General features: G+C 40.0%; 1 protein-coding gene across 1 annotated transcript in view; it reads right to left on the reverse strand.

The window, feature by feature from the left end:
- LOC149228578 (uncharacterized) overlaps positions 1 to 19955 on the reverse strand; it is a 465738-nt gene extending 445783 nt beyond the window's left edge. The window contains exon 1 of the mRNA XM_089378272.1: positions 19791 to 19955. Coding sequence (XP_089234398.1) covers positions 19791 to 19881 — 91 coding nt within the window. The 5' untranslated portion in view covers positions 19882 to 19955. The remainder of the gene's footprint in view (positions 1 to 19790) is intronic.
- Between the last annotated feature and the right edge of the window lie 5185 nt (positions 19956 to 25140).

Consider the following 25140-nt stretch of genomic DNA (forward strand, 5'->3'; position numbering starts at 1 on the left):
TTGCCTAATTCCATAACCTATATTCCCCAATCTCCCATTGTTCATTCATAAATCCCTTACCCTATCCCCTATTCATTAGTCATATGACTTTTATTTTCCCCATCCCATCCTAAACCTATTCCCCCAAAAGACCGTGATTACATGTTATACATGACATAACCTATATATTCCCCCCACTATCTAAGCAACATATCCACCCAAGCATTCTAATGATTCCCATCCACAAATCATCATGTCACCCCAAATGCAGCCCCTTATCACATCATGCTACTTGACAAAATAGGTGCCAATTCAAATCAAACAAAATCAACGCCATATCTCTTGCACAGTGTCTGCATTGCTGAGTTCAAGCTGGTTAATTATCATGGTTGAAGAATAAGGATTGATTTGCAGCTAAGCCAATGATCGAGGATAGAGTTACAGTTACCACAGAGTCATTTGTTGCACACTGGTGCTACGCAGTCATCGCTCCACACAATCGCTGTGCAAGTCGGTATCAACCATTTAGGAGGTTTGCAAGAGTTGGAGAGCCTTGTGAAAATTCTATCACTGCAGCAACTGATTTACTCTTTCCTACTTATTTCATCATAAGTTATTCATGAAATTACTTCAACAAACAATAAAATAAACACTGCTGCAGATATCACATCGTAATACAGAAACACATTGACACAGTTATTTTGGACTAATGTCCCCGGAAAAACCCAATGTGGGAAAACTAGTGCAACAAGGGAGGATTTTATTATTCGGCAATTTTCTTGTACAACAGGGTTCCAAACTAGCTTACCCACAGATAGACAAACTTCCAGCACTTTCCTAAACCCAGCATAGGCCCTACTGACCTCTGCTACAACTTGAAACCCTCTACGTCAGCTTGAAACCCTTTGCATCAGCCTACAAGGCTCTGCGCAACCTCTCTAGGCTTCTACGTCAATCCTGTAGGCTCTGCGTGGATGACACAAGCCCTTCTGGCTCTGCGCAGCCTCTGCTGCCTCTGCTTGGTTTTCTCTGGTTTTTCGTCTGCCTCTTCTGCACTGATCTCCCGCCTCTCTGTTCCTTGCTACCTTCTGACTGCTCTCCAAACCACTGGTTCAATTTCTCAACAAACCCCGCTCCAGAAATTGAACTGACGGGTCTCCCTCAGTGTGTTCTCCTAGTGCCCCTCAAGCCTCCTCTTATACTTTTTTTGTTGACATCTCAACGGCCGAGATTAGGTCCCTAATAGACGGTTAAGATTAGATCTGGCTTGATCCATGTCTTTTGGACCATTCTAACACAAATTCATATTAATACACGTTAATATTTTATTCTCCCTAAGTTTAGCCTTAGGAGCTCCATTAAAAATATTAATTATTTTAATATCTCCTGATCTGTTTATAATCTCCCCAAACCCTTTCTGGGTATTGGAGATCTCATGTACCCCAACCTCTCCACCAAATTTCGAGGCTAGAGCACATCCGATGCTACCCCAAATCAACACTCCCTCTTAGCGAGGATTGTGCTCTAGCAATACCCCTCACTAAGTATCACTCTGATCATGTGACATCGGTACCTGTGTTGATGCTAGGCCCCCCTACCCAACATCCTCTACATTGTTGCATCCTGTATTGCTGCCCATGGTTCTGCCACTGCCACTGCTACATCTGTACGATAGCTCCCTCTGCATCCGTGCTACTGCTGGTCTTTTCTCGCAGCACTGCATCCACACTACACCTTCCTCTGCATCTATGTCGTTGTTAGTCCTTTCCCCCAACACTGCATCTGCACTGCAACTCTGTTAATTTTAGGTATGTTCTATGCTTAGAGTAATTTATTTCAATTTTCACAGTTAGCTCCATATCTTTTCTAGATTAGCAATCACATCAGCATTAAAGTAAATTGCAGATAGAACATAAACATAAATCGCAGAAGACAAGCCAAGACAAGAGGACACAAGATGTGGCGCTAGCCAGGGACAAACCCCAATGTGGGGAAACCCTTGATCAATTCTTCTTATATGTTCTTCAATAGTTCAGCAGAGAGAGAGAGAGAGTACGTTTACAACAGAAGTCAACACTTTGACTTATCTAGATAAGAGCATAGATCATATCTAAGAAGATGATACATGAGATCAGTTGAAGACATGTTGCTTCAACTAATTCTCCAAGGTGACTCCTTCACCTATCGTTGTGCTGCATTTTGTCATCATGCTGCACCTCGCCGCGCTGCACCATGTTGCACCCATCATCACTATGTTGCATCTCATCACACTTTATTAATCATGATTGTACACATCACTGTACTGCATTATGTGCCATTGTTGCACCATGTTGCCATCCTGACCTATGTGTTGGCTGCACCTTGCATGCTTGTTGTCCCTTGCTTGCTTGTTGTCCCTAGCATGCTTGTTGTCCTTAGCATGCTTGTTGTTGCATGCTAGTTGTCCCTTGCATGCTAGATGTAACATTGCATGCTTGGTGTATTTGCTGCTAAGTACCATACAACTGTCCCAATGTTAGTTAGTTGTCCCTTGCATGCTGCTCTCCTTCAGAGACAGATGCTCCCGTTGTTTCAGCAGTTCTGCAGTCCAGGCAGTTCCAACTTTTCCGGCAGTTCCGGCTTTTCCGGCTTTTCTCGCAGTTCCATTTTTTCCAGCTTTTCGGGCTTTTCGAGCAGTTCCAACAATTCCGGCTTTTCCGGCAGTTCCGACGTTTTCGGCAGTTCCGGCTTTCTACCCTCTTGATCAGGGCAACGTTATTCCTTAGGATCTCTCCTCCTACTAAAACCCAAAGACAAGTAGAGAGAGGAAGAGATCCCAAGTGTGTTGAAATGACTTGAAGGACACCTCTATTTATACTAAAACGTTGAGCACATGTGGGGTTTATTTGGTTGTTGGCCGACCTTGACGAATTGTCTTATAACGCAAATAAATTCATAACTCCATGAATACTTATCGGAATCGGATGATCTTTAGATCAATCCTACACCTCTCTATGAGAGGGATCCAAGAAAAATATCAACTATCATAAATAAGATGACCCACATGGAGTTTGGCCCTAGTTGCCAATTTTAACACTCCCTCTCAACTAGGGAGAACTCCATCCGTTGATCCATATGTCTGACTGTACTATCTCTGCCAGCAGTGCCCTGCACTGCTCTGCTCTAATCCGCTAAGCTCTGCTCTGCTTTGATCTACTGAGCTCTACTCTGCTAAACCATGAAGAAAAAAAATTGATTGAGAATGTCTCATACCATTCTCTACTGACCCGAAGTTAGTTTCATCTTAAGAGTGTGTCATCTCACTCTTACTTACCCGAAGTCAGTTTTATTGATCCCAGATCAATGTCACAAGAGAGTGTCTCAAACCACTATACTGATCCTAGATCAGTTTCATTGATCCCAGATCAATGGAGGTCATCCTAGCATAGGGAGTATGGTAGATACAGTGATGCGTCCATCAATAGTACTACTATGGTCCCTATCCTCATTTCCCTGCTCATTGATCAGATGAGAGGTACTTCCCATGAGTCCAAGACTACATGGGTAGGATGCCTCGACAGGAGAACTAATCATCCTGTCTACAGGAGAACGAATCATCTTGTCAGTGGATGCCATGGAGAACTAATAATCCTGGCCCACAGAAGAACTAATCATCCTGTTCCACAGTCGCCATGGAGAACTAATCATCTTGGCCCATAGGAAAACTAATCATCCTGTTCCATAGTCACCACGGAGAACAAATCATCTTGGCCCACAGGAGAACTAATCATCCTGTTCTACAGTTGCCACGGGAGAATTAATCATCCCGGCCCACAAGAGAACTAAACATCATGTTCCACAGTTGCCACGGGACAACTAATAAACCCGGCCCACAGAAGAACTAATCATCCTGTTCATAACGCACCACCAGGGGAGGGTGAGTTGCCCTGTGGTCGTATGTTGCTCCACTAAGTACCCCAAGCCCCCCAGAGCTCAATGCATGCAACATGCAGGACCCTTATAAGAAGGTCTCTCAACAACTCCAAGTCGTTCAGGAAAGAGAGAGATTTCACCTTTCCCCGGGGCTTTGACAAAATGTCTACGACTTGTACATTAGTCTCAATGCGATGGAGCCTCCTCGCTCATCGACTTACCCTATCGCAGATAAGGCAGTATCTGATGTCTATCTGCTGGAGCAATCATCGAATACGTGATTCCTCAATAATCGAATCCCCCCTCTGGTTGTCATAAAGAATCATAGTGGTATTCATCATGTGTACAAACAGCTCGCTTAAGAGCTTCTACAACCATGCAGCTTCACACGAGGTCATACTCCTAGCTATGTATTCGATCTCAGTGGTGCTTATAGCAACCAACTTCTGCTTCCTGCACGTCCATGATATCGAAGCAGAATCCTAAGAGAACCACCACTGGGAAGTGCTCTAGTAATCCTCCACACTGCCTGCCCAGTCAACATTCGAATAATCATGCAGTTTCATATTTCCGACAGTGTATCTCAATCCATGAGAGATTGTGCCCCGAAGATATCTCAGAAGATTCTTGGCACCAATCCAGTGAGGCTCAACCAAATATGAGCTCACCATGCTAACTACAAAACATATATCTAGACAGAAGTTCACCAAGAACATCAACGCGAATGAGTTTATGAAACTCAGAGGCATTTCCCAAATCTGGTCTGACATCACTACCATATAACTTATGAAAGTTAAGATCCTCGAGGTAGTCAGAGGCTCGCAGTTTATCATTCCACATCCGGAATCCAACTCCCTCTTACTTTTGCAAATGAGAGGGTCTGCACCTGTCAAAAATAGGTCGTCCTCATAAGGTGCCGGTATGAGAGGTCTATCATCCACAACCTTTGGGTAATGGTTTGGATCAGTTTCACTCCTAGTGAATCTCAGCTTCATCAGACAGCTATCAATCCTCTCATACTACACCCGGGGTGTTTTGCTTCAAGCCATAGAGGGATTTCTTCCACCTGTATACATGAGATTCCCGATCATGAATCTCAAACTCCTCGGGTTGTTCCAAACCTGTGGACCTGCTGCATGAGGGGAATGGTCCCCTTATAAGATTTTCCTTCAGTACATCTCAGACATGTACCTTCATGCTCTACTTGAATTCAGACATCCATATCACCATTTGACTCACATCAAGTAGGGCCCCATAGGTAGACCTCCGATGTTATAGATGCGATATGTCAATTGACATGATCCCCAATGGGCCATCCTGCAACTTGATACAAATTGCCAACCCTGAACCCATGAGAAAAAGCATCTATGAAATTATATTTTTTTTATCACGTACCTTTCCATCAATGGATGCCACCCTGAAAACTTTGACTTCCATTTCCGAGATGGACACCAAGTTCTTCTTGCAATCAGGTACATAAAAGAGATTCTATAAATGAATCAAGTTACCCTTATTCAATTGAGAGTTAACATTCCCTACACCCTTTCCGGGATAGGTGGTAACAGCTCCAAGTATAATCCCACGATTATTTCCATCTCTACCAAATTAGAGAGTGCACCCATCTATCCGATGAAGTGCCTTGAAGCACTCTATAAGCCAGATTCCCAAAGAATCTGAAGGAGAGGGCCAATACAAGATAACGCTTCTTTATCTTATCAAAAACAACATTTTATTCTTCATACCTGGGGTTCCTTGCTTTCTATGAAGAGTCGGCCATTTCCTTGATGATATGCATTACCTATCATTCCTTTGATCATTGAAGATGTCCCTGGAATGATTGTTATCATTATCAAGTGATGTGTCCTTGCCATTCGGACACTCCTTCGCATAATGGCCAAACTAGTTATATGCCTTTCCTTCCACACTGAGATCCGGTCTTCCAATGAAGTGATCTTTAGGTAGGCCATATTCCACTGCGCCATTCTGATAATATTCTCACCTTTGACTTCACCCTTGGTGAATTTGAAGAGGGATGAGGAATCCACTAATCCTTTTGTCCTTTCCCAACTGTCTTCGGTGATTGCTCTTTCACTCTTGCTTGGGCATTGTCTTCACCTCAGCTCTGATACCATGTTAATTTTAGGTATATTCTATGCTTAGAGCAATTTATTTCAATTTTCACAGCTAGCTCCATATCTTTTCCAGATTAGCAATCACATCAGCATTAAAGTAAACTGCAGATAGAACATAAACACAAATCGCAGAAGACAAGCCAAGACAATAGGACACAAGATGTGGCGCTAGCCAGGGACAAACCCCAATGTGGGGAAACCCTTGATCAATTCTTCTTATATGTTCTTCAATAGTTCAGCACACAGAGAGAGAGAGAGTACGTTTACAACAGAACTCAACATTTTGACTTATCTAGATAAGAGCATAGATACAATCTAAGAAGATGATACATGAGATTAGTTGAAGACATGTTGCTTCAACTAATTCTCCAAGGTGACTCTTTCACCTATTGTTGTGTTGCATTTTGTCATCATGCTGCACCTCGTCGCGCTGCACCATGTTGCACCCATCATCACTATGCTGCATCTCATCACACTTCATTAATCATGAATCATGATTGTACCCATCACTATACTACATTATGTGCCATTGTTGCACCATGTTGCCATCCTGACCTATGTGTTGGCTGCACCTTGCTTGCTTGTTGTCCCTTGCTTGCTTGTTGTCCCTAGCATGCTTGTTGTCCTTAGCATGCTTGTTGTTGCATGCTAGTTGTCCCTTGCATGCTCGATGTAACATTGCATGCTTGGTGTATTTGTTGCTAAGTACCACACAACTGTCCCAATGTTAGTTAGTTGTCCCTTGCATGCTGCTCTCCTTCGGAGACAAATGCTCCGGTTGTTTCCGCAGTTCCCAGCAGTTTTGGCATTCCCGACAGTTCCGGCTTTTTCAGCAGTTCCGGCATTTCCAGCTTTTCCGACATTTCCGGCTTTTCTAGCTTTTATGGCAGTTACGGCTTTTCTAGCTTTTCTGGCAGTTACGGCTTTTCTGGGCTTTTCGGCTTTTCCGGCAATTTCGTCTTTTTCAGCAGTTCTGGTTTTTTCGACAATTCCGGCTTTTCCAGCAATTCCGGCTTTTCCAGCAATTTCGGCTTTTCTGGCTTTTTTGGCAATTCCGGCTTTTCCGGCAGTTCCAGCTTTTCCAAAAGTTTCGACTTTTCTGACTTTTCCGGCAGTTTCGTCTTTCTGCCCTCTTGATCAGGGCAACATTATTCCTTACGATCTCTCCTCCTACTAAAACCCAAAGACAAGTAGAGAGAGGAAGAGATCCCAAATGTGTTGAAATGACTTGAAGGCCACCTCTATTTATACTAAAACGTTGAGCACATGTGGGGTTTATTTGGTTGCTGGCCGACCTTGACGAATTGTCTTATAACGCAAATAAATTCATAACTCCATGAATACTTATCGAAATCGGATGATCTTTAGATCAATCCTACACCTCTCGATGAGAGGGATCCAAGAAAAATATCAGCTGTCATATTTAAGATGACCCACATGGATTTTGGCCCTAGTTGCCAATTTTAACGAACTCCCTCTTCATTCGTGTTGCTAACACACTACTTCTGAAAGGGGTTCTTTACCATCCCCATCTTTTCCCTGAAGTAGTCAAATTTTGACTTTCCAAGGGCCTTGGTGAGGATATCTGCCACTTGTTCCCCTATAGGAGTGTAGCTCAACTGTACAGCTCCACGTTGGACACAATCTCTAACAAAGTGACACTGGATATCAATATGCTTTGACCTATCATGAAATACTGGATTCTCAGAGAGTTTGATGCAACTCTGATTATCACACATGATCTTGGTCGCCTCCATATTTCTTCTGAATAGGTTTACCAACAGTTTTCTAAGCCATATGGCCTCACACGAAGTTGTGCTTGCTGCCATATATTCTGCCTAAGACAAGCTCAGAGCCACGGACTTCTGTTTCCTTCTGCATCAGGAGGATATTCCTGATTCAATGTTGAAACAATACCCATAGATACTTTTCCGATCCACTGAACTTCCTGCGCAATCTGCATCAGTAAATCCACTCAACCTGATATCCTTCCCCTTGTTGTACAAGAGCCCATAATCAATTTTTCCCTATAAATACTTGAGAACGTGCTTGGTTATTATCAAGGAATTTAGACTTCTGTGATCCATAACGTTTGTTTAGAAAAATCTTTGGCGAAATCACATAATTGATCATTTGTCGACGCGTTTCGAACCAACTAGTGTGGTTCATCGTCAGGACAAGTTGAAGATACAGATCCAGTATAGCGAGTTAAATAGTCCAAGCAGAGACTCCAACGGCTAAAAAGACAGTATAGCCGTTGGAGTCTCTGCTTGGACTATTTAACTCGCTATACTGGATCTGTATCTTCAACTTGTCCTGACGATGAACCACACTAGTTGGTTCGAAACGCGTCGACAAATGATCAATTATGTGATTTCGCCAAAGATTTTTCTAAACAAACGTGCTTGGTTGTTGCCCAATGAGCCCTCTTTGGTTCCACCATGAACTAACTGAGGGTATTCACAGCGTAGCAAATATCTGACCTGGTATTGACTAGATACATCAGGGACCCTATGAGCTGTCGGTATAGAGTGGGATCGACATCCTTGTCTTCTGATGCATCAATCTTCTTCCAATTGGTGATCATTGGCGTAGCCATAGGTCTACAGTCTCCCATCTCGAACCTTTTCAGAATTTTTGTAACATACCTTCCTTGCCTAAGGAAGATTTCTCCTTTCTACTGCCAAACTTCCAACCCTAGAAAATAGTGCATTCCTCCCAGATCCTTCATATCGGACTCTGTGGCTAGATTCTTCTTGCAGTCTTCAATGAGTCTGGATAATCCTGTTAGGAAGAGATCATCCATATATAATACTAAGATAAGTGGCTCGCTCTCTACGACCAGATAGTAGAGATTCGGATCCGCATCACTCTTGACAAACCCCATCTTCTGCGAGTAGCCATCTATTCGACCATACCATGCTCTAGGTGCCTGCTTCAGCCCATACAAGGCTTTCTTCAATCTGCATACATGAGACTTCTTCTCATGAGTTTCAAAGCTCTCTGGTTGTTCAATGTATACTTCTTCTTCTATTACCCCGTAGAAATGTTGTCTTAACATCCATCTGATGGATCTCCCAACCCATCTAGGCTACAAGAGATATCACAATCCTAATAAATGTATACCTGGCTACCGGGGCGAAGGTTTCCTCATAGTCCATCCCTTCCTTTTGAGCATACCCCTTAGCCACAAACCTAGCCTTGTATTTTTTAACACTGTTGTCCGCAGCATATTTGATCTTGTAGATCCATATTGAACCTACCACAGATCTGTCTTGAGGCCTTGTCACCACCTCCCAGACATCGCTTACCATTATGGAGTTATACTCCTCCACCATCGCATCTAGCTAGACCTAATGCTGAGCTGCCTCTTTGAAGCTGGCAAGCTCTCCATCCTGAGCTACTAACGCCTGATAATCGTCTAGTTGTTTCCGTTCCCTTTTACTGTTCCCTGGCTCTCCGAGGAAGTTCTCTGCATCACGCAAAATCTAACGAAGTTCCCTGTTGGTTCTTCCTCTACCAACAGGTGTTTTTGTTTGCTCCTCTTCCTCATCCTGAGAATCTTCCTCATCTGAGGAAGGATTCTTCACTTCCATTGGTTGAAGAGGCATGACCAACGGATCCTCTTTCAACTACTCCTTGGAAGGCATTTCGCAAGATCTTCTGAAAGCTCTGTCCTCCATTGAATGTGAAATTTCGTCATTAAAACTTGTCGTTGAACTTCTCCTCGCTACCTCTGCCGAAGAAGAACGTTTTTTGCACTTAGCTCGTCTAGATGAGACTCGACGTGATGCCGCAATGGCCACTGAAACTCACAAAAATGTATCAAAGCACAATTTGACCAAAGTTTTAAACCTCATGCCTTCTCAGAAGGTGATCTGGTTCTCTTGTATGACCAAGAAGCCCATAAATTAGGAGTTGGGAAACTCGAACCAATGTGGTTAGGTCCATACATAGTTAAACATGTACTTGTGAAAGGGGCCTACGAGCTTGTAGACTTTGACGGAATTCCCTTGGTGCAACCTCGCAATGGGTTGTACCTCAAAAGATACTATGCTTAGAATTTTTTCTACATAGTCACTATGTACATATTATATAGGTTTGTTGGTGTGTTTGCAATGTGTTTTCTTAAGAGTTTTCTACCGCCTCTACTTATCTTGGATTACATTTGATTTGCAGATGTTGGAGTTCCCTTGACCTATGTTGGTTATGTTGATGGCGCTAGTCGTAGCACCCGGAACCCTTCCTCCGCAGCATGGGTAATCTATGCTCCTAATGACGAGTTAGTGAGTTTGTAAGGAATTTGCATCGGTCGCTCAATTAATAATATCATTGAGTATAGCACAGTGATCGAACTATTGTCTGATGCCATTTCACATGGTATTCGTCATTTGGTTGTCAAACTTGATTCACAACTCGTGGTGCTACATTTAAATAATGTTTATTCAGTAAGAAGTCCAACTATGTTGTGTATGTTTTTGAGAGTTCACCTTTTAGAGAGACATTTTGACTACATTAAATATCAACATGTCCTAAGAAGTCTAAATACATTAACAGATGCATTGGCTAATTATGTTTTAGACAGACATTTGCAACATTTGTAAACATACAATCATCATCACATATTGTACAAGATAGCATAATAAGTAGAAAACATCCATAGATTAGATTTGTAAATAGTGTTTGAGTTTTACAAAAATTGTGTCTGAGACACATATGGCTCATGGCCTACAATATCTGAATACATGCAAAAGACAAAATGTGGCTCAAAAGCCCTAGGTGACTAATCATAGTGGTGATCACGATAACACACGACCGCACAGGCAACCTTGCGCAACGGTCGGTTGATCCAAGCTTGTTGAGAAATATAGGGGCAATTAGATTAGGTTATTTTTCTTACTTTGATAACTGCTTGTGATGTTTCTTTTACTTAACTTGATGTACTTGTTATAAGCTTCTTCTTTCACTTGATTATTATTATGTTCTTTATCATCAAACAGCTACAAAACAACAAAGATTAATGAGACAAGAGGAAGCAAAATGTAGGTTGCCAGCCAGGGACAAAACCTCTCCCCTTGAGAGGCAAACCCACAGAATTCTTCTCTTCTTATAGAATGTTCAAATGACGAATTCCAAGACCTATGACTCAAGACCAAGACCCCTCCAAGACCAAGTCAAACCTTTCCTTTTGATCATCTTGTCTTCCACAAAGTCAACGCCAGCCAAACTTGCTTCAATGATCTAAAGTTTGGCTTCATTTCAGAATTTGGCTTATATTACAGGTCTGCAACTTTCAGCCTGCCTGCAATCTCTGCAGTTTCACACGTGTGAGTAGATTAGGGCAGAATTATAAATTTTCTCTCCGTCGCTTGGAATGATCCTTTTTCCTTGGTAATTCGACTTTGCAAATCAATCTTCTTGACACCTAACTCGACTCTTTTTGATGTGACTGTAATTCGGCCCAGCTGTAGCAAATTGATGCCCTAATCATTTCATATGTGTGAGGTAAAGTAGCCCTACAAACAGTTTGGTTCTTTCTCCTTTTATTCTTTTCTTCAACAATGATTGTTCTTATGCTTCTTATGCTTCAACTAACTTGTAGAATGTCCCCTAAATGAGGTCGAATACCTCATATATATATGCTTTCTTTGGAGCCCTAATTAGGTTGTCTTGACATCTCTGAAGGTTGACTTGTCCCTGCTTGTAGGCCGACATCTCTTCTAGAAGGTTGGCTTTGTCTTGGAGGGTGTCTTTTGACATTTTGACTTTTAAATAAATTTCTTTTACATGATACAATATGCCCAATAGGGTCTTTACATATGACAATGACTCCTAGGCTTTATAACAAAGCCCTAGAAACACTCAATGTGTACTTGACCTACAAATAAAATAAACTTTGAGCATGAAACCCATGCTTCAAAATAATACTAATAAATTTTATTTTTGTCTATACATCAAATAAAATTATGTTTACATCAGACATTATGAAGACCGAACCTAATTACACATTTCAACAATGTTGGCACCTCTATGGTGTATCTTGTAAACGAAATGGGATGTCATCAACCCCAGTGTCTGGAACAGTGTGGGTCAGGCCCTCTACATGGTGTTCAAACTCGGCTAATATCTCTACCAAGTCTAGATCTCCTAGCTCCTCCATCTCTGCCCCACCGGCTCTAACCTGTCCAAGTTGTGGTTGTGCTCGTCAATGGAGAGGGGACATGCCCATTGGTCGCGTCGACCAAATATCTACACGCAAAACCAATAGTTAGTCTCTGACACTCATAAAAATAAATAATTGTAAAACTTAAAAACCAAAAATATCCAAAATAACAACACTCTTTACCTATGTCACCCCACTACTCACCCTCAGGTAAAATAAGCTCTAGATCTCCATGGAAATTTGCTCCAGCATAAGGGTAGTCCTCGATCATGATCAATTTCTCTCACAACCATCTGAAGAAAGGAGTGAACCTCATCATAGGCCCTCCTCCGTGTCGAGCCATCAAGTCTACCCATTGCCTCATGCGAGGCTCTCTAGGTCCAGGTAGCTCACGAGATATCTGTTGAGGTCGCAGTAATGGTACCCTCTACAAAGCAAACGATACTATGATAGAGTCGTACCCAAAGTTGTTTAATCGTCCAGTCTTTGCCTGATTGAGTTGTTCCCTCACATTGACCAAAAGCCCTTCACACCAATTGAAGACTGTAGGTGCTAGGCACTCCAAAACATATTGCATCTGAGTCTTGGTAGCCATGTGAGGAGTAGCGCTACCAACTAATCATGTAATGGTGAATAGGATTGTCTTAAGGGGAAGTTCACGAACATCTATAATCTCAATTTTTCCATCCTTGCTAGGTTGAGAGTGAGGTTGACAATGGATAGCTATGTAATCCCTCATTGTCTCTCCGCCTCTCCTATATCCAGATAAAGAAATGGGAGCCCCTCTACGTGAAAGCCTTGTCAGGAAATAGATGTCTTCAACATCTATAGTGACTATATGCTCTTTGATCCTAAAATATTTCTCCTGTACGTCCCAGGCTCTTACCAAATATTGCAGCAACTCTAACTAGGCCCTCATGCCAGGAATCTGGAAGAACTTCAATAGCCCGCAGTTTCTTAATGCTTGCATTGTGGTCGAATCATTTGTTGCCAACATTACATCTCATGTTCCCTTTCTCTCCATGATAACACCATTTTCACTCTAGCAAATACCTACAAATAACAAGGAAAAGACACATTAGATCACAAATGTAAAAAAAATTGGGAAAATCTAGCTCAAAACTCAAATTTTCAAACCCTTACTACGCCCATCGCTTTGCCCATTCCTAGACAGTGTGTCCCATCGCACTTACCCTTCTTGGTAAGTGCGTTGGTTCGCACTTTTCAGTGTGAATTAAACAGACCCATCACACCTCCCGATATAGGAAGAGTGCGATGGGCCAAGGGTGATTTCTAAGTTCCTAAAAACTCCAAAAATTTCCCAAAAAACACATGAAATTGAAAATTAAAACCATGAAAATGATGAGAAAGGATAGATCTCTTACCTGGAACTGACAGCAATGAAAATAGTCCATAGGATTGGCCGCAATCCTATGCTGAAGAATTAGGGTAAAAACCACTCAAAGCTCTCTCAAGATGGTAAATGGTAAAAATAAATTGCTTTTACCTCTTTTATGGTCAAAATAAATCATTATTTTAATCATTTTTAATGTTTTTACCTAATTTTACCATATGTTATATATTTTTAATGTTTCTATGGTGTTCTGAGCAAGTTAAATGACAATCGGGGAATGTGATGCAGGCTATATATATTGAAATTGTAAATGCAACTCATTTTGATAAATGAGTACACTTTATTGCTTTTTCAGGCTCGTAAAACTTACAAAAAGAAACCCCCTGGAGTCCTCTTTAAGCTATTTTCAAACTCCCAAAACATGAAAAGATTGTCAAGCGCTTGTCTTTTTGAACTCGTTGAAGTAAATGAAAAGACATTTGTCCAGCATAAGTTTAACCCTTTTCTGGACTAGATGGACTACTTACGAAAAAGGAATACTTTAGTTGAACATGGCTAAAAGGTTCTCCTGGGTATTGTTTTATGCCTTTTCGGGCCCAAGAGACAAATTTACGAAAAGGAACCTCTTGGATTTTTCTTTTTCGCCTCTTTTTCAAACTCTCTAAACATGAAAAAGAAGTCTAGTTATACTTTCATTGGACTCGTAAAACCATTAAACAGCATAGGACTCATCAAGCATGACAAGACCAAACCACTGCTCAGGGTTCGTTAAAAATACTCAGAAGGATTCATCTGAAGGATGAACTTATAGACCAAGCATGTGTTATCCTCCTCAAACATGTGAAAAATAAAGAGGTACTGGCCAAAAATGGTTGGGAAATTGGGGAATCGGGGCGTAATACCTATATATGGCAGTGAGCCACTCTTGAACATGACACTCTCTCACCTCTGTGACTGTTTTGGGTTGGGGAATCCACTTGTCTCTATGTTTATCACACCTTAATGAATGTCTTCATGATGGGTCTTTGAGTCAATGTGGCCAACACCATATAAGTGTCGTCGATATGTTCATGAGAAAGTCCACCTTCAGTTGACATCTGCTACAATACCTTAAGCCTTCTTTCATGTTTTCCACCCCTAAACCAGCTCTTACTCATCAACATTTTGTTTCAAATCTTGATACCTGTTTCGTGTCGTTGATGGGGGATAAATCAAGGCCCTCCTGCGATGGGTTGCTTCCTGTCGACATCAACACATTATCCAGGAAGTTAACTTAGAAACTCCCTTCAATGCCTTGGGGATTTCAGACTTCAATGGCAAGTTTCCTCGCTTTCGACAACATCTTTTCATCATTGGCCTTCACCCAAAAGATTTTGTGTGGTGTTCGACTCCAGCTCATTCATTCACACTTCATAGATTGCACTTAGCACCTTGAGGTCCATTATCATTATCGGTGGTTCCTCTGGCGTTTATTAACGGATTTCATCATTGGTTGGTAATCAGATGGTGTCTACCATGTTCGACTCTAGCACATCCATTCACATGGTTAGACTCAGTAGAAGACCCCAGATCTAGTTTCATCCATCTGTGTTGCGATTTCAGAATTCATACAAGATTATAAAGTATGATGGCTATAGTTATGCAAAAGTCATCCAAGCATGGGTCCACAATATGTCATCAATGGACATGACTTTGAATATTGTACATGTAAAACGGCTTATATGCTAAGTATGGTTATGCCTACCTCAGCAAAGATATAATGATGATAACGTATTGTAATAGAAAATTGATGATCTCAACCAGTTTATTCTTGATCCGGACTTTTCACATGGTAAAGCACTTCAGTCCTCAGCGATTACTTTTGACATTGTACTTTAGGGGGCAATCTATTACAGGCCATTTTGACACATTCAAATGACCTTGAAACCGGATCAACCATCATCCATTCACAGCTTACAATCATCCCTTGCAAAGGTAAAAGCATCCCCTTTCCAAAAGTTCTAAGAATTTTGCATTATATTGGCTAAAAATCCTAATTTAGGTCCTCATTGCACTTTCTTAGTTCAAACAGTGTGATGACGCAGGTTGCATCAAAAGAAAAAGCATTGGTTAGCGCAGGTTGCTTTCACTGCAAGTGTGATGACCCTTGAAACAAGGAAAAAAATAAAAATAATTTTGAAGCTTGCGCTTCTAAAGGCTTCTATCATGGAAGTTTCCATCCTATATTAAGGATGTCCTCGATTTCCTACAAATGAGGTCTTATCACTTATCCCATGGAACTTATGCCCTTTTAAAGTGGATCTTACCCTAGTTTAATGGATCTACAACTTCCTCATTCCTCCTATAAATGCATTACCTCCTATTGCAACTAGGTTGGCTTTTGGAGACTCTTAGTTATGCCCTCATGCTTCCCATTTTTTTTCTAGAGGTCCATAATCCATCCATGTACTTGAGGAATGATTGAAGGGTTGCTTTTGTGGCAAAGGAAAGACAAGATAGCCAGGAGAGATCTACAAGGTCAAAGTTTTCAAGGGTTGAAATCTTCTCCAACTTTCATTAATACAAAAATGTCTTGTTTTCCTATACATTATGTCTCATTTATGCACATTACATATGTAGAACAATGACTCCTTGGCTTATTGTTTAGACATGTTTGTATATGTTATTTGGATTTTTGGTTCTCTTGCTTGTTTTAGATGTTTTGAAAATTCCACTTAGTTATGCCCTCATGCTTCCCATTTTTGTCTAGAGGTCCATAATCCATCCATGTACTTGAGCAATGATTGAAGGGTTGCTTTTGTGGCAAAGGAAAGACAAGATAGCCAGGAGATATCTACAAGTTCAAAGTTTTCAAGGGTTGAAATCTTCTCCAACTTTCATTAATACAAAAATGCCTTGTTTTCCTATATTTATGCACATTACATATGTAGAACAATGACTCCTTGGCTTATTGTTTAGACATGTTTGTATATGTTATTTGGATTTTTGGTTCTCTTGCTTGTTTTAGATGTTTTGCAAATTCCACTTATAGCATTTGGAGTTGGAGCTAAAGTTTGCAAGCGAGGAGAAGAAGAGAGTCTACATTGGTTTCCAAATAAGTATTTCTCCCATATTACAAATTTCTCTAAGGAAAACATAGCATATTTGTCTCGGTTGTTTCTAATTCAGGCCGCTAGGTCTAGGGAGATTGCTTCTGCTTGTAGAAGGAATTCATCCATAAAACAAAAAGGGTTCATCACTACTTGAAGTAGTGAATTAGGGATCCACTGTTTAGAATGATGAAGGTATGATGACAGGAAGTACGGTATAATGGTTTGATTGAAGTATTTTCATCTTAAAGCAAGGGAACGGAAGTTGCTAAAGGAAGTCTAGATGACCATTCGAGGAAAGAGGTATACATACATTTGATAACTTTTTTATAGATAGACAAAGTCACGTCTTCACTTTGTTGCAGAAAGAATGATTGAAATGCTCTATCTCATGAGCATGATTGAAGAAAAAAGAACTCTTCCGTATAAATGACACATGAAGCCATAAATACAATATGCCTTGAACACTTTTACATAATGACATGATAGAATCAACACTATATGACATCCTGAAGAAGATGAGGTTGTGGGCAACAATTGTTTATATGTAGAAGGAGCTATGTATAGAGATCCCAAGGAAGTACTATGTGAAGAAGTTGAAAGAAGAGTTCGTGAAAAAGTATCTATAGCTACATAAATGAGATGATTAACATCTTTTAACAACAAGAAGGATTAGATATGACATCTCCATGAAAAGATATGGAGACTCTAATAAATATGACGAAGAAGGAAAATCCTTGTAATAGATGTCTTGGAGATGGATTTGTATAAAAAAGAATATTAATGTTGCAAAAGCAATGTTATGATGAAGGGCCATCATAAAGAGGTAATTCTGGTATGATATTAACTTTTGATTTTTTTAAACCATCTGGTTGGATTGAAATAGGACTACTAACAAAAGGTTGCAGAAGTTCACCTACAACTAGTACACATAAATTTGGATGGATGATTCTGGGAAGAACATGACTTGGAAGAGGTAGCAGTATGAAGTATAGCCATACGATGACAAAGAAGGTCACTTTTCGAAGAAAAGAAGGTTGACATGACTCTAGCATTACTTGGTTCAACACTATGTTTCGTTGAAGAGAAAAACGGAAAGTGGTATAGAAGATGGTCGAAGCCCTACGATGAAGTTATGGAAGAAGATGGCTCCATGATGTAGAATTTGAAGTTTATTCATAACCTAACGATGCAGAAAGAGCAGCCCTACAAGCAGTTGATAGTACCATGATCTCAACAAAAGAATACATAGTTGTTCTTGTTGGAAACAAGTCCCTAGTTAAGAGGGAGCTTGGCTATATTCCTTTCATATAAAGGAATGAGTAGATCCTCCCTAGTTGAGAGAGAGAGATAGACACATCATTCTTGTCTTCACATCGTGAAGAAAAAATGGAGGATTGGGTAAGCATCTGAGACCGATACATCTTGAGATTAGAAGTAGTCTCGGAAACCAATACTCTTTGAGGATGAGATAGGGCATCCAATATGCGAGAGTAGTCGAAGAGGAGACTCCTTTAAGGATGTATAAATCCAAGAAGGGAATGGTCCTATAAGGACATACCTTGTGAACATCCGAATGGGGTATGTGCCTTGAGAGAGAATGATGAAGGTGTCTAAAAATCATTGTCTCCCCAGCATTGTGCTCTAATCTAGTGGAGATATAGAGTTGTTAGTCAAGGCCTTGCTATATGACAACGTTGGTTGATATTATGAGATGCACTGATATAAGTTGGAAAAATAGCTTACGAGATGGCTTACCTCTCCAATTCTTCTTATGAGAATTCTTTTGTATGAGAATGTTTATGTACCATCTATGTATTATGAATACCTCCCTAGTTAGGGAGTGTTGAATTATGTAAACTAAGTTCGGTCTTCATAATATCTTATGTACTCTTGATTTTATATATTTGATGTAAAAGAGAAAAAAAATTATTATTATCATCTTATATAGCATGGGGTTTCATGCTCAAAGTCAATTTTTTTAGGTCAAAGCACCCATTGTGTGCTTCTAGGATTTGTCATCTTTGTATAAACTATAAAGTCAAAAGATTCATTGTCATATCTAATAGACCCTATTGGGCATCTTGTAACAAATCAAAGAAATTATTTTTGAGTTAAATGTGTCAAAGTACCCCTCCAAGACCAAGTTGGCTTGCAAAGAAGAAGTCGGCCTCATTTAGGGCTATTCATCCTCCTTGAAAGACTATACAATAAACATTTGACCTTGTTGAAAGTATAATCAATCAAGCTAGTTGAAGCACACAAGGAAGATAAGAAGACAAGCGAAGAAGAGGAAGGATCCAAGGAAGAAAAATCTAAGTCTAGAATCCCATTTCTATCTCTATTCTCTCACACGTGCGAATTACAACTAGGGTTTCTACAGTAATAAGATTATATTGAAGTTCTCCTTCTAGAAATTGAATTAGTGTTGTTGAAAGATCAAGTTCTAAAGTCGAGCATCTAAGGAAAGAAGATCAAGCCAAGAGAAAAAGAGAGGAGGCCTAAATTAGCCTCTTTCTCCCACACGTGCAAAGTTGCAAATGTTGCAAGAGGGCCGAAAAAATGCAGACCTAAAGCAGAAGCTAAGATTCTGAAATAGTGGTCGAAATTTGTTGCAAGGATAGACGTACCACAATTGAAGAATGTTTGACTTGGGTTGACTTTGTGAAAGACAAACTCGTCTAGAAGGAGGTTGACATGGTCTTGGAGGGGTCTTAGACTTGAGTCTAAAGGTCTTGGAATTCGTCATTTAAAGATTCTATCAGAAGAGAAGAATTTCTTGTGGGTTTTCCTCTCTATAAGAGGTTTTGGCCCTATCTAGCAGCGTACATCTTGTGTCCATTTGTTTTATTGATCTTCATGTTTTGGTAGTTGTTTGATGATAAGAACATTATAATAATCAAGAGAAGAAGAAGCTAATTATACATAATATAGGTGAAGTAAAGAACATCACAAGAAGTTATCAAAGTAAAGAGAAATCACCCCTAATCTAGCTACCCTAGATTTCTCAACATTTATTTCATTCTTTCTTTCTTCCTTAATATTACCCAACACAACAACAATGTAATATTACCCCAAAGAACCCATTGATTTAATAAATAATCCAACAAAAACACTATAGATTATAAAATCAAATTTGATATTCAATCCAATTCAATTACCTTTTTCGTAAGGAATCAATGCTTGTGCACAACGAGCCAAGTACAAGTGAGCAAATGCAGACGCTAAAGGATCTGCTAACCCTCTAATCATCAAACTCAATCGTTGGCAAACATTCAACGGATTCTCATCCAAAAAATGTCGAGAACGGAAAATAGCCAATTCCAAGTATCTGTGTGACAATTATTTGAAGGCAAAGTAGTTACTATTTGATAGAATCTATATGAACATAAAAAATGGCTTAAATGATGTGGATGACAATGAGAAAGAAATAAACAAACATGCATTTACAATTACAAAGGCCATAAAATAATTGAATCCAATAATTTTAACTAAGCAAATATGACCCATTCAACTTAAAACCTCTTTTGTTTATAGGACAAATAATAAAAGTGTATGAACTATAGTTTCCTTTTGTTTACCTTCAAAGATAGTGGTCCTACTAAAAACATCACACCTTTACAATGTGTTGAAGGCTTAAATGGTTGAGAATATGTGTGTAATCTTCACTTGTGGCCATGTGCCAACCTACTAAGTGGTTAGTTGAGGCCCTTAATGAGCCAACCTTTGGGTAGTTAAACACACTTATTGAACTTTGTTATGTGTTGTTGTTTGTGGCCCCTATTACTACAGAATCTGGCACCTCAGTGCAAAGCTTAACTACGCAATCTAGATTGAGAGACACCAACAAGATTAGTTACCATTGTCACCTTAGCAACTATTCCCTACTATTCTTTGGTCACCTTGCCAAGTCTTAGGGAATGAGTAACGCAAATGGTCTTAAGGCTATTTACCCGCTAAGGGTTCTCCCACAAGATTCACCCAAGGATAAATATTCAATGATTGGTGCTTCGGGTGAATCAAGGTATCATTCCAAGATGGCAAGTACAAGGGATACTATGGCTAAATCTAGAGGGCATGGTAAGTCCTAAAGAGGCTTAAATAGGTTCCCAAACACATGCAATCTAGAAATTACATTTTTTTGTTGTAAACTAAGGCATTAATTAGCAAAAATACAGCATGTGAATATTATAAAAGCAGTAAGAAACCAGCCCCAGAAACTATGATAAACAAATGAAAAATTAGAGTTGTTCAACAAGCAAACAAGGAAGTAAATTAAAGCAATTTTCAATGGCTAACACATAAAACAGTAATAGAAACACTAGACATCAGTGCTAATCAATGGCTGAAAATTGCATGTAAAATAATATTTTCACTTTTGCAATTAAATGCATGCAAGGAAAAATGCAGATTTTGTTGTAATCTAACGCTAATTTACCCTAGAAAACATAAAAATGAAAATTTTAAGGTTTTATTTTTATCATTTTATGGATTGAGACAAGAAATAGGACTATTGCCTTTCTCAATCAAGGGCTAATATAGTCTAAGAGAAAATAAATCTATGAAAGAGGATCAATTAAAGTGATTTCGAAGAGAGAGAGGAAGCTACACTTAGGTTCCTCAATTCCTCAAATCCTAGCATCCTTCTATCTTCTATGGAGATTGAGAGGGAGGAAGACACACTTAGGTTCTTCAAAGAAACTTGATGAAAATCTTGTTTAGGGAGATATCAAAGCCATAAAACATTCAACAACACTTACATGAAAGTTCCATTAAAAACCAAATTATTCAAATAGCACAAGATAGAAGTTACTTACAATAAATTAGCGCCTATCATCAAAGAATCAACAAAAATCATCCAAGAGAGAGAACCATCCAGTCAACATATCCAACATATCCAATTAGTGCTACACAATGCACAAGAGATACTGGGCTAGTCAATGCGCATTGATCTGTGAGAGTTTGTGACAATGAGTCCAAGATAAATGGACTTCCCTCTATTTGTGTGAGGAAAACCAAGTTGATTTTACATTAGCTTACTCTAAAAGCCCTAAAAATAATATTAAATGTGATTACAAGTTGGATAGGTCACAAGCCGACCCCCAAAGATAGCTAACTCAAAGATAAAACATAAAAATAAGCCTCCTTTAACCCACAAGAGTGGGTGACGTCATCCGCCAAAAGGTGTGTCTCTCATCCGAACATGCCATGGATGACTCAAGGGGGTACATCTCATCCCAAAAGTCACATCTTATTGTCAAATGGTGTCCAATCATCAAGCAAGGCTCCATCATCTAAAACACCATCCTCAACCAAGCCCATGTCATCAATCCAAACCCCCCTTGAAAAGCATTGTTAACAACCAAAAAGTGGGTAACTGATAGGAAAAAAATTATCCTCTTTGTCAACCAACCAGCAGCCCTATGATGATCATCCCATAAGACTATTCCAGGATTCTCCAACTCTTGCTCCAGTTAGATGTCATTCCCATCTACCATTTCTCTTTGAAGAAAGGTGGGTCATCTATCGGGAGGTACTTTAACCATTCTTGCAATCATGTGCTTTGATTCAATGCCATGGGCATATTAATATGGATCACGGAGTAAACTAGATGATTGACCAATCCAATGGGACCTCCTCTAAGGCCTATGGGTTTAGGAACGACACTACTGGGGAAGCATTGATTGATGCAGCATGTCCAAGTTAATCCATACTTACTATTCTCCATCTCTTCCTATTATCCATCTCCACTTTTTAGGTTGGCAATCATTAGTCATTGGGATTGGCATCCTTCATCCACATCCTTGAGTCAAGGCCCAAAAGTTTGGCCATGGAGGTTGATGCAACTAAAAGAAAGAAGCATATAAAGCCACAATGAAAGAAAATGCAAACGATGGTTGTGGCATTATTTAGCACATGGGCAAAAGCCTAGCATGAGCTCTACACTCCTCATCAACCATCACCCAGTTCCTCAAGCATTTAATGCTTAATCTAAAGAAAGGAACTCTTGAAAGTGCCAACCCTAATAAGCGAGAAACTGCTACATCTTACAAAGGTATTGCAAAGATACAAAAGCATGCTTGGGCACTTAAGCTATCCACCAAATAAAGGTGGATCATTAAAGTAAAAGGCACACAAAAGGGGTGGAAAAGGCAGGCCAAGGAGAGTAATAACTCATGAATCCATGATTGCTTCCTCCTTACATCTATACACTTAAGATGTCGGACCCCCATTAGTTGGTCACATGGCTGTGGCACGTGCCCTAAAGTCTTTCCCACTCTATAACTATCATTATCACACACACCTATGGATTGATGGGCTAACTTAGTGTTGATTTCTAGTGCTAATAAGACGAGCACAATATTTTGCAATTCATAATTACTTCCAATGATATATGATATTACTTTAGCACACCTCAGAACATCTTTAAACAATTACACTCAAAAAATTCAACTGTAAATGCAAAGGAAATAGTAAATATCACAGTAGAATAGACATCTAAAGTAGACACCAGACTTTTGCCCTAGGAAACCCAAACTCAAGACAAAACCCAGCAATCTTTTCTCAGAGAAATTGTTCAGTTCAACAAAAGTACAATCTGATATTTACAAGTCAAACTTGGTCAACCCAAGCCAAAAATTCAGCACTGGTCAAACCTGATCAAACAAACCGAAATTCAGTCTTCTGCAACAGTAAATCAACTTGGTCAAATAGTCATGCAATCTAACCCACACATGTGAGATCAAACCCGATCAACCGCAAGTCAAACAAATCACACAGTAGCTTGGTCAACACAGGTCAAATAGACCTGAAAAACTTAGTCAACATTGGTCACAACAGATCTCAAGAAGTCTCGATCAATCTTGGTCAAAACAAATCTTAGAAAGTCTTGGTTAAAGGTAGTCAACCCTGGTCAAATGTTGGTCAAACTTCAATTGTCTCAGAAATTCAGCTCCTTAGAAACTTCGGCCACTTCCTCAGATTGCTTCCCACATGAGAGAGAGAAATATGTGAGTGATGAGTGAGTGAGAAAATGAGAAGTTCATGTGTCTTTTTATAACGATTTTAGGGTGACCAAGAGGCACGTCTCTTTGTTGGGTTGACCTATACTTTCGAGGTTGACTTTAGCAAATTAAATTTAATTTTCTTTCATGAGTTGACTTGTGTAGCTAGGGAATACCTACCAAAGCTACCCAAAAAATCAACACTCCCTCTTAGCTAGGGAGGTATTTACCTTAACTTCCTCAGATGTCCACTTCGTTGAAAATTTCTCCATCCCAAGAAAAGATTGAATATGCCTACGATGTTAATGCATCCATCCACTTCATGCTCTATTCTAGAACCATGTGGAAAGCGTCCTACATCAGCATCACGCAAAGGATCTAGTCACCCACTAGCCAAATACCCTTCGGCAGTATGGTCAAGTAACCCCTTGACCAGGTTAAAAACAAAACTAGTCCTCGGTCACAAACTAACAAAATCGTCACTTGGAACTTGGACAATTTTCCCTCACCAATGGTGAAACCCTGGGCCCATTTACCATCCCCCCATGTCGTCAAATGGCACTTGAATGGTAAAAATACTTGCCTGATGCTTTGAGGCACTCACTCTACCCACTAGCCAAGTAACCCCTGGCAATATGGTCAAAACCTTATAACCAGGGGTGCACTCCAAGCCTTGATGCTATCTAGGCCATTCTCCCTAACCACATTACATGGCACCTAGTTAATACCCCTGACCTAAGGAGAATGGTTGCCCTGATGCTACAACATCAACAATCCCTCTCAATGAGGGAGCCTTTCTCAACTACTCCAAGCTTTTCCTTTAAGTATATAAACTTCATTGGGACAAAGGCTTTATGAGAATGTCAGCAACCTGCTCATTCATAGCAATGTATTGGAGCCTCACTACTCCCTTTTATACCATGTCTCAGATGTAGTGGTACTTGATCTCAATATGCTTCGAATTGTCATGGAAAATTGGATTTTCTGAAAGCTTCACACAACTTTGATTGTCATAATGTATCACGGTCGTCTCCGGCATCTAATCAAACAATCCTACGAATAACCTCTAAAGCCACATTGCTCCACAGCTCGCCAAACTAGGTGCAATATACTCGGCCTCTGTAGTGATGAGTGTGACAAATATCTGCTTCCTGCTCATCTAGCATATCATAGCAGAACCCAAACTGAAGCTCCATCCAAATGTGCTCTTTGGCCTTTACAGTGATCAATGTGACTAGTGATGCGAAAATCGCGATAATATTGGAAAATCGCGATTTTTAAACTTTCACGGTAATATTGCCCGATTTTTACACTTTTTTTTTTGCGATTTTTCGAAGAAAAAAAAAATCGCGATAAAAACGAAATAATCGTGATTCGATCGGTTGTAATCGCTGGGCCGGCGAGGCAGCGGGTTTATAACACACACATGAAAAAAAAAAAAAAACGAATTTTTTTAATTCATTTGGGCAGACAGCGGCAACGACGTGGATTGGGAGTGACCTAGGAG

This window comes from Pinus tabuliformis, chromosome J (assembly GCF_031772625.1).
Source record: "Pinus tabuliformis cultivar Carrire ecotype Pingquan chromosome J, CPIR1, whole genome shotgun sequence".
Taxonomy (NCBI): domain Eukaryota; kingdom Viridiplantae; phylum Streptophyta; class Pinopsida; order Pinales; family Pinaceae; genus Pinus; species Pinus tabuliformis.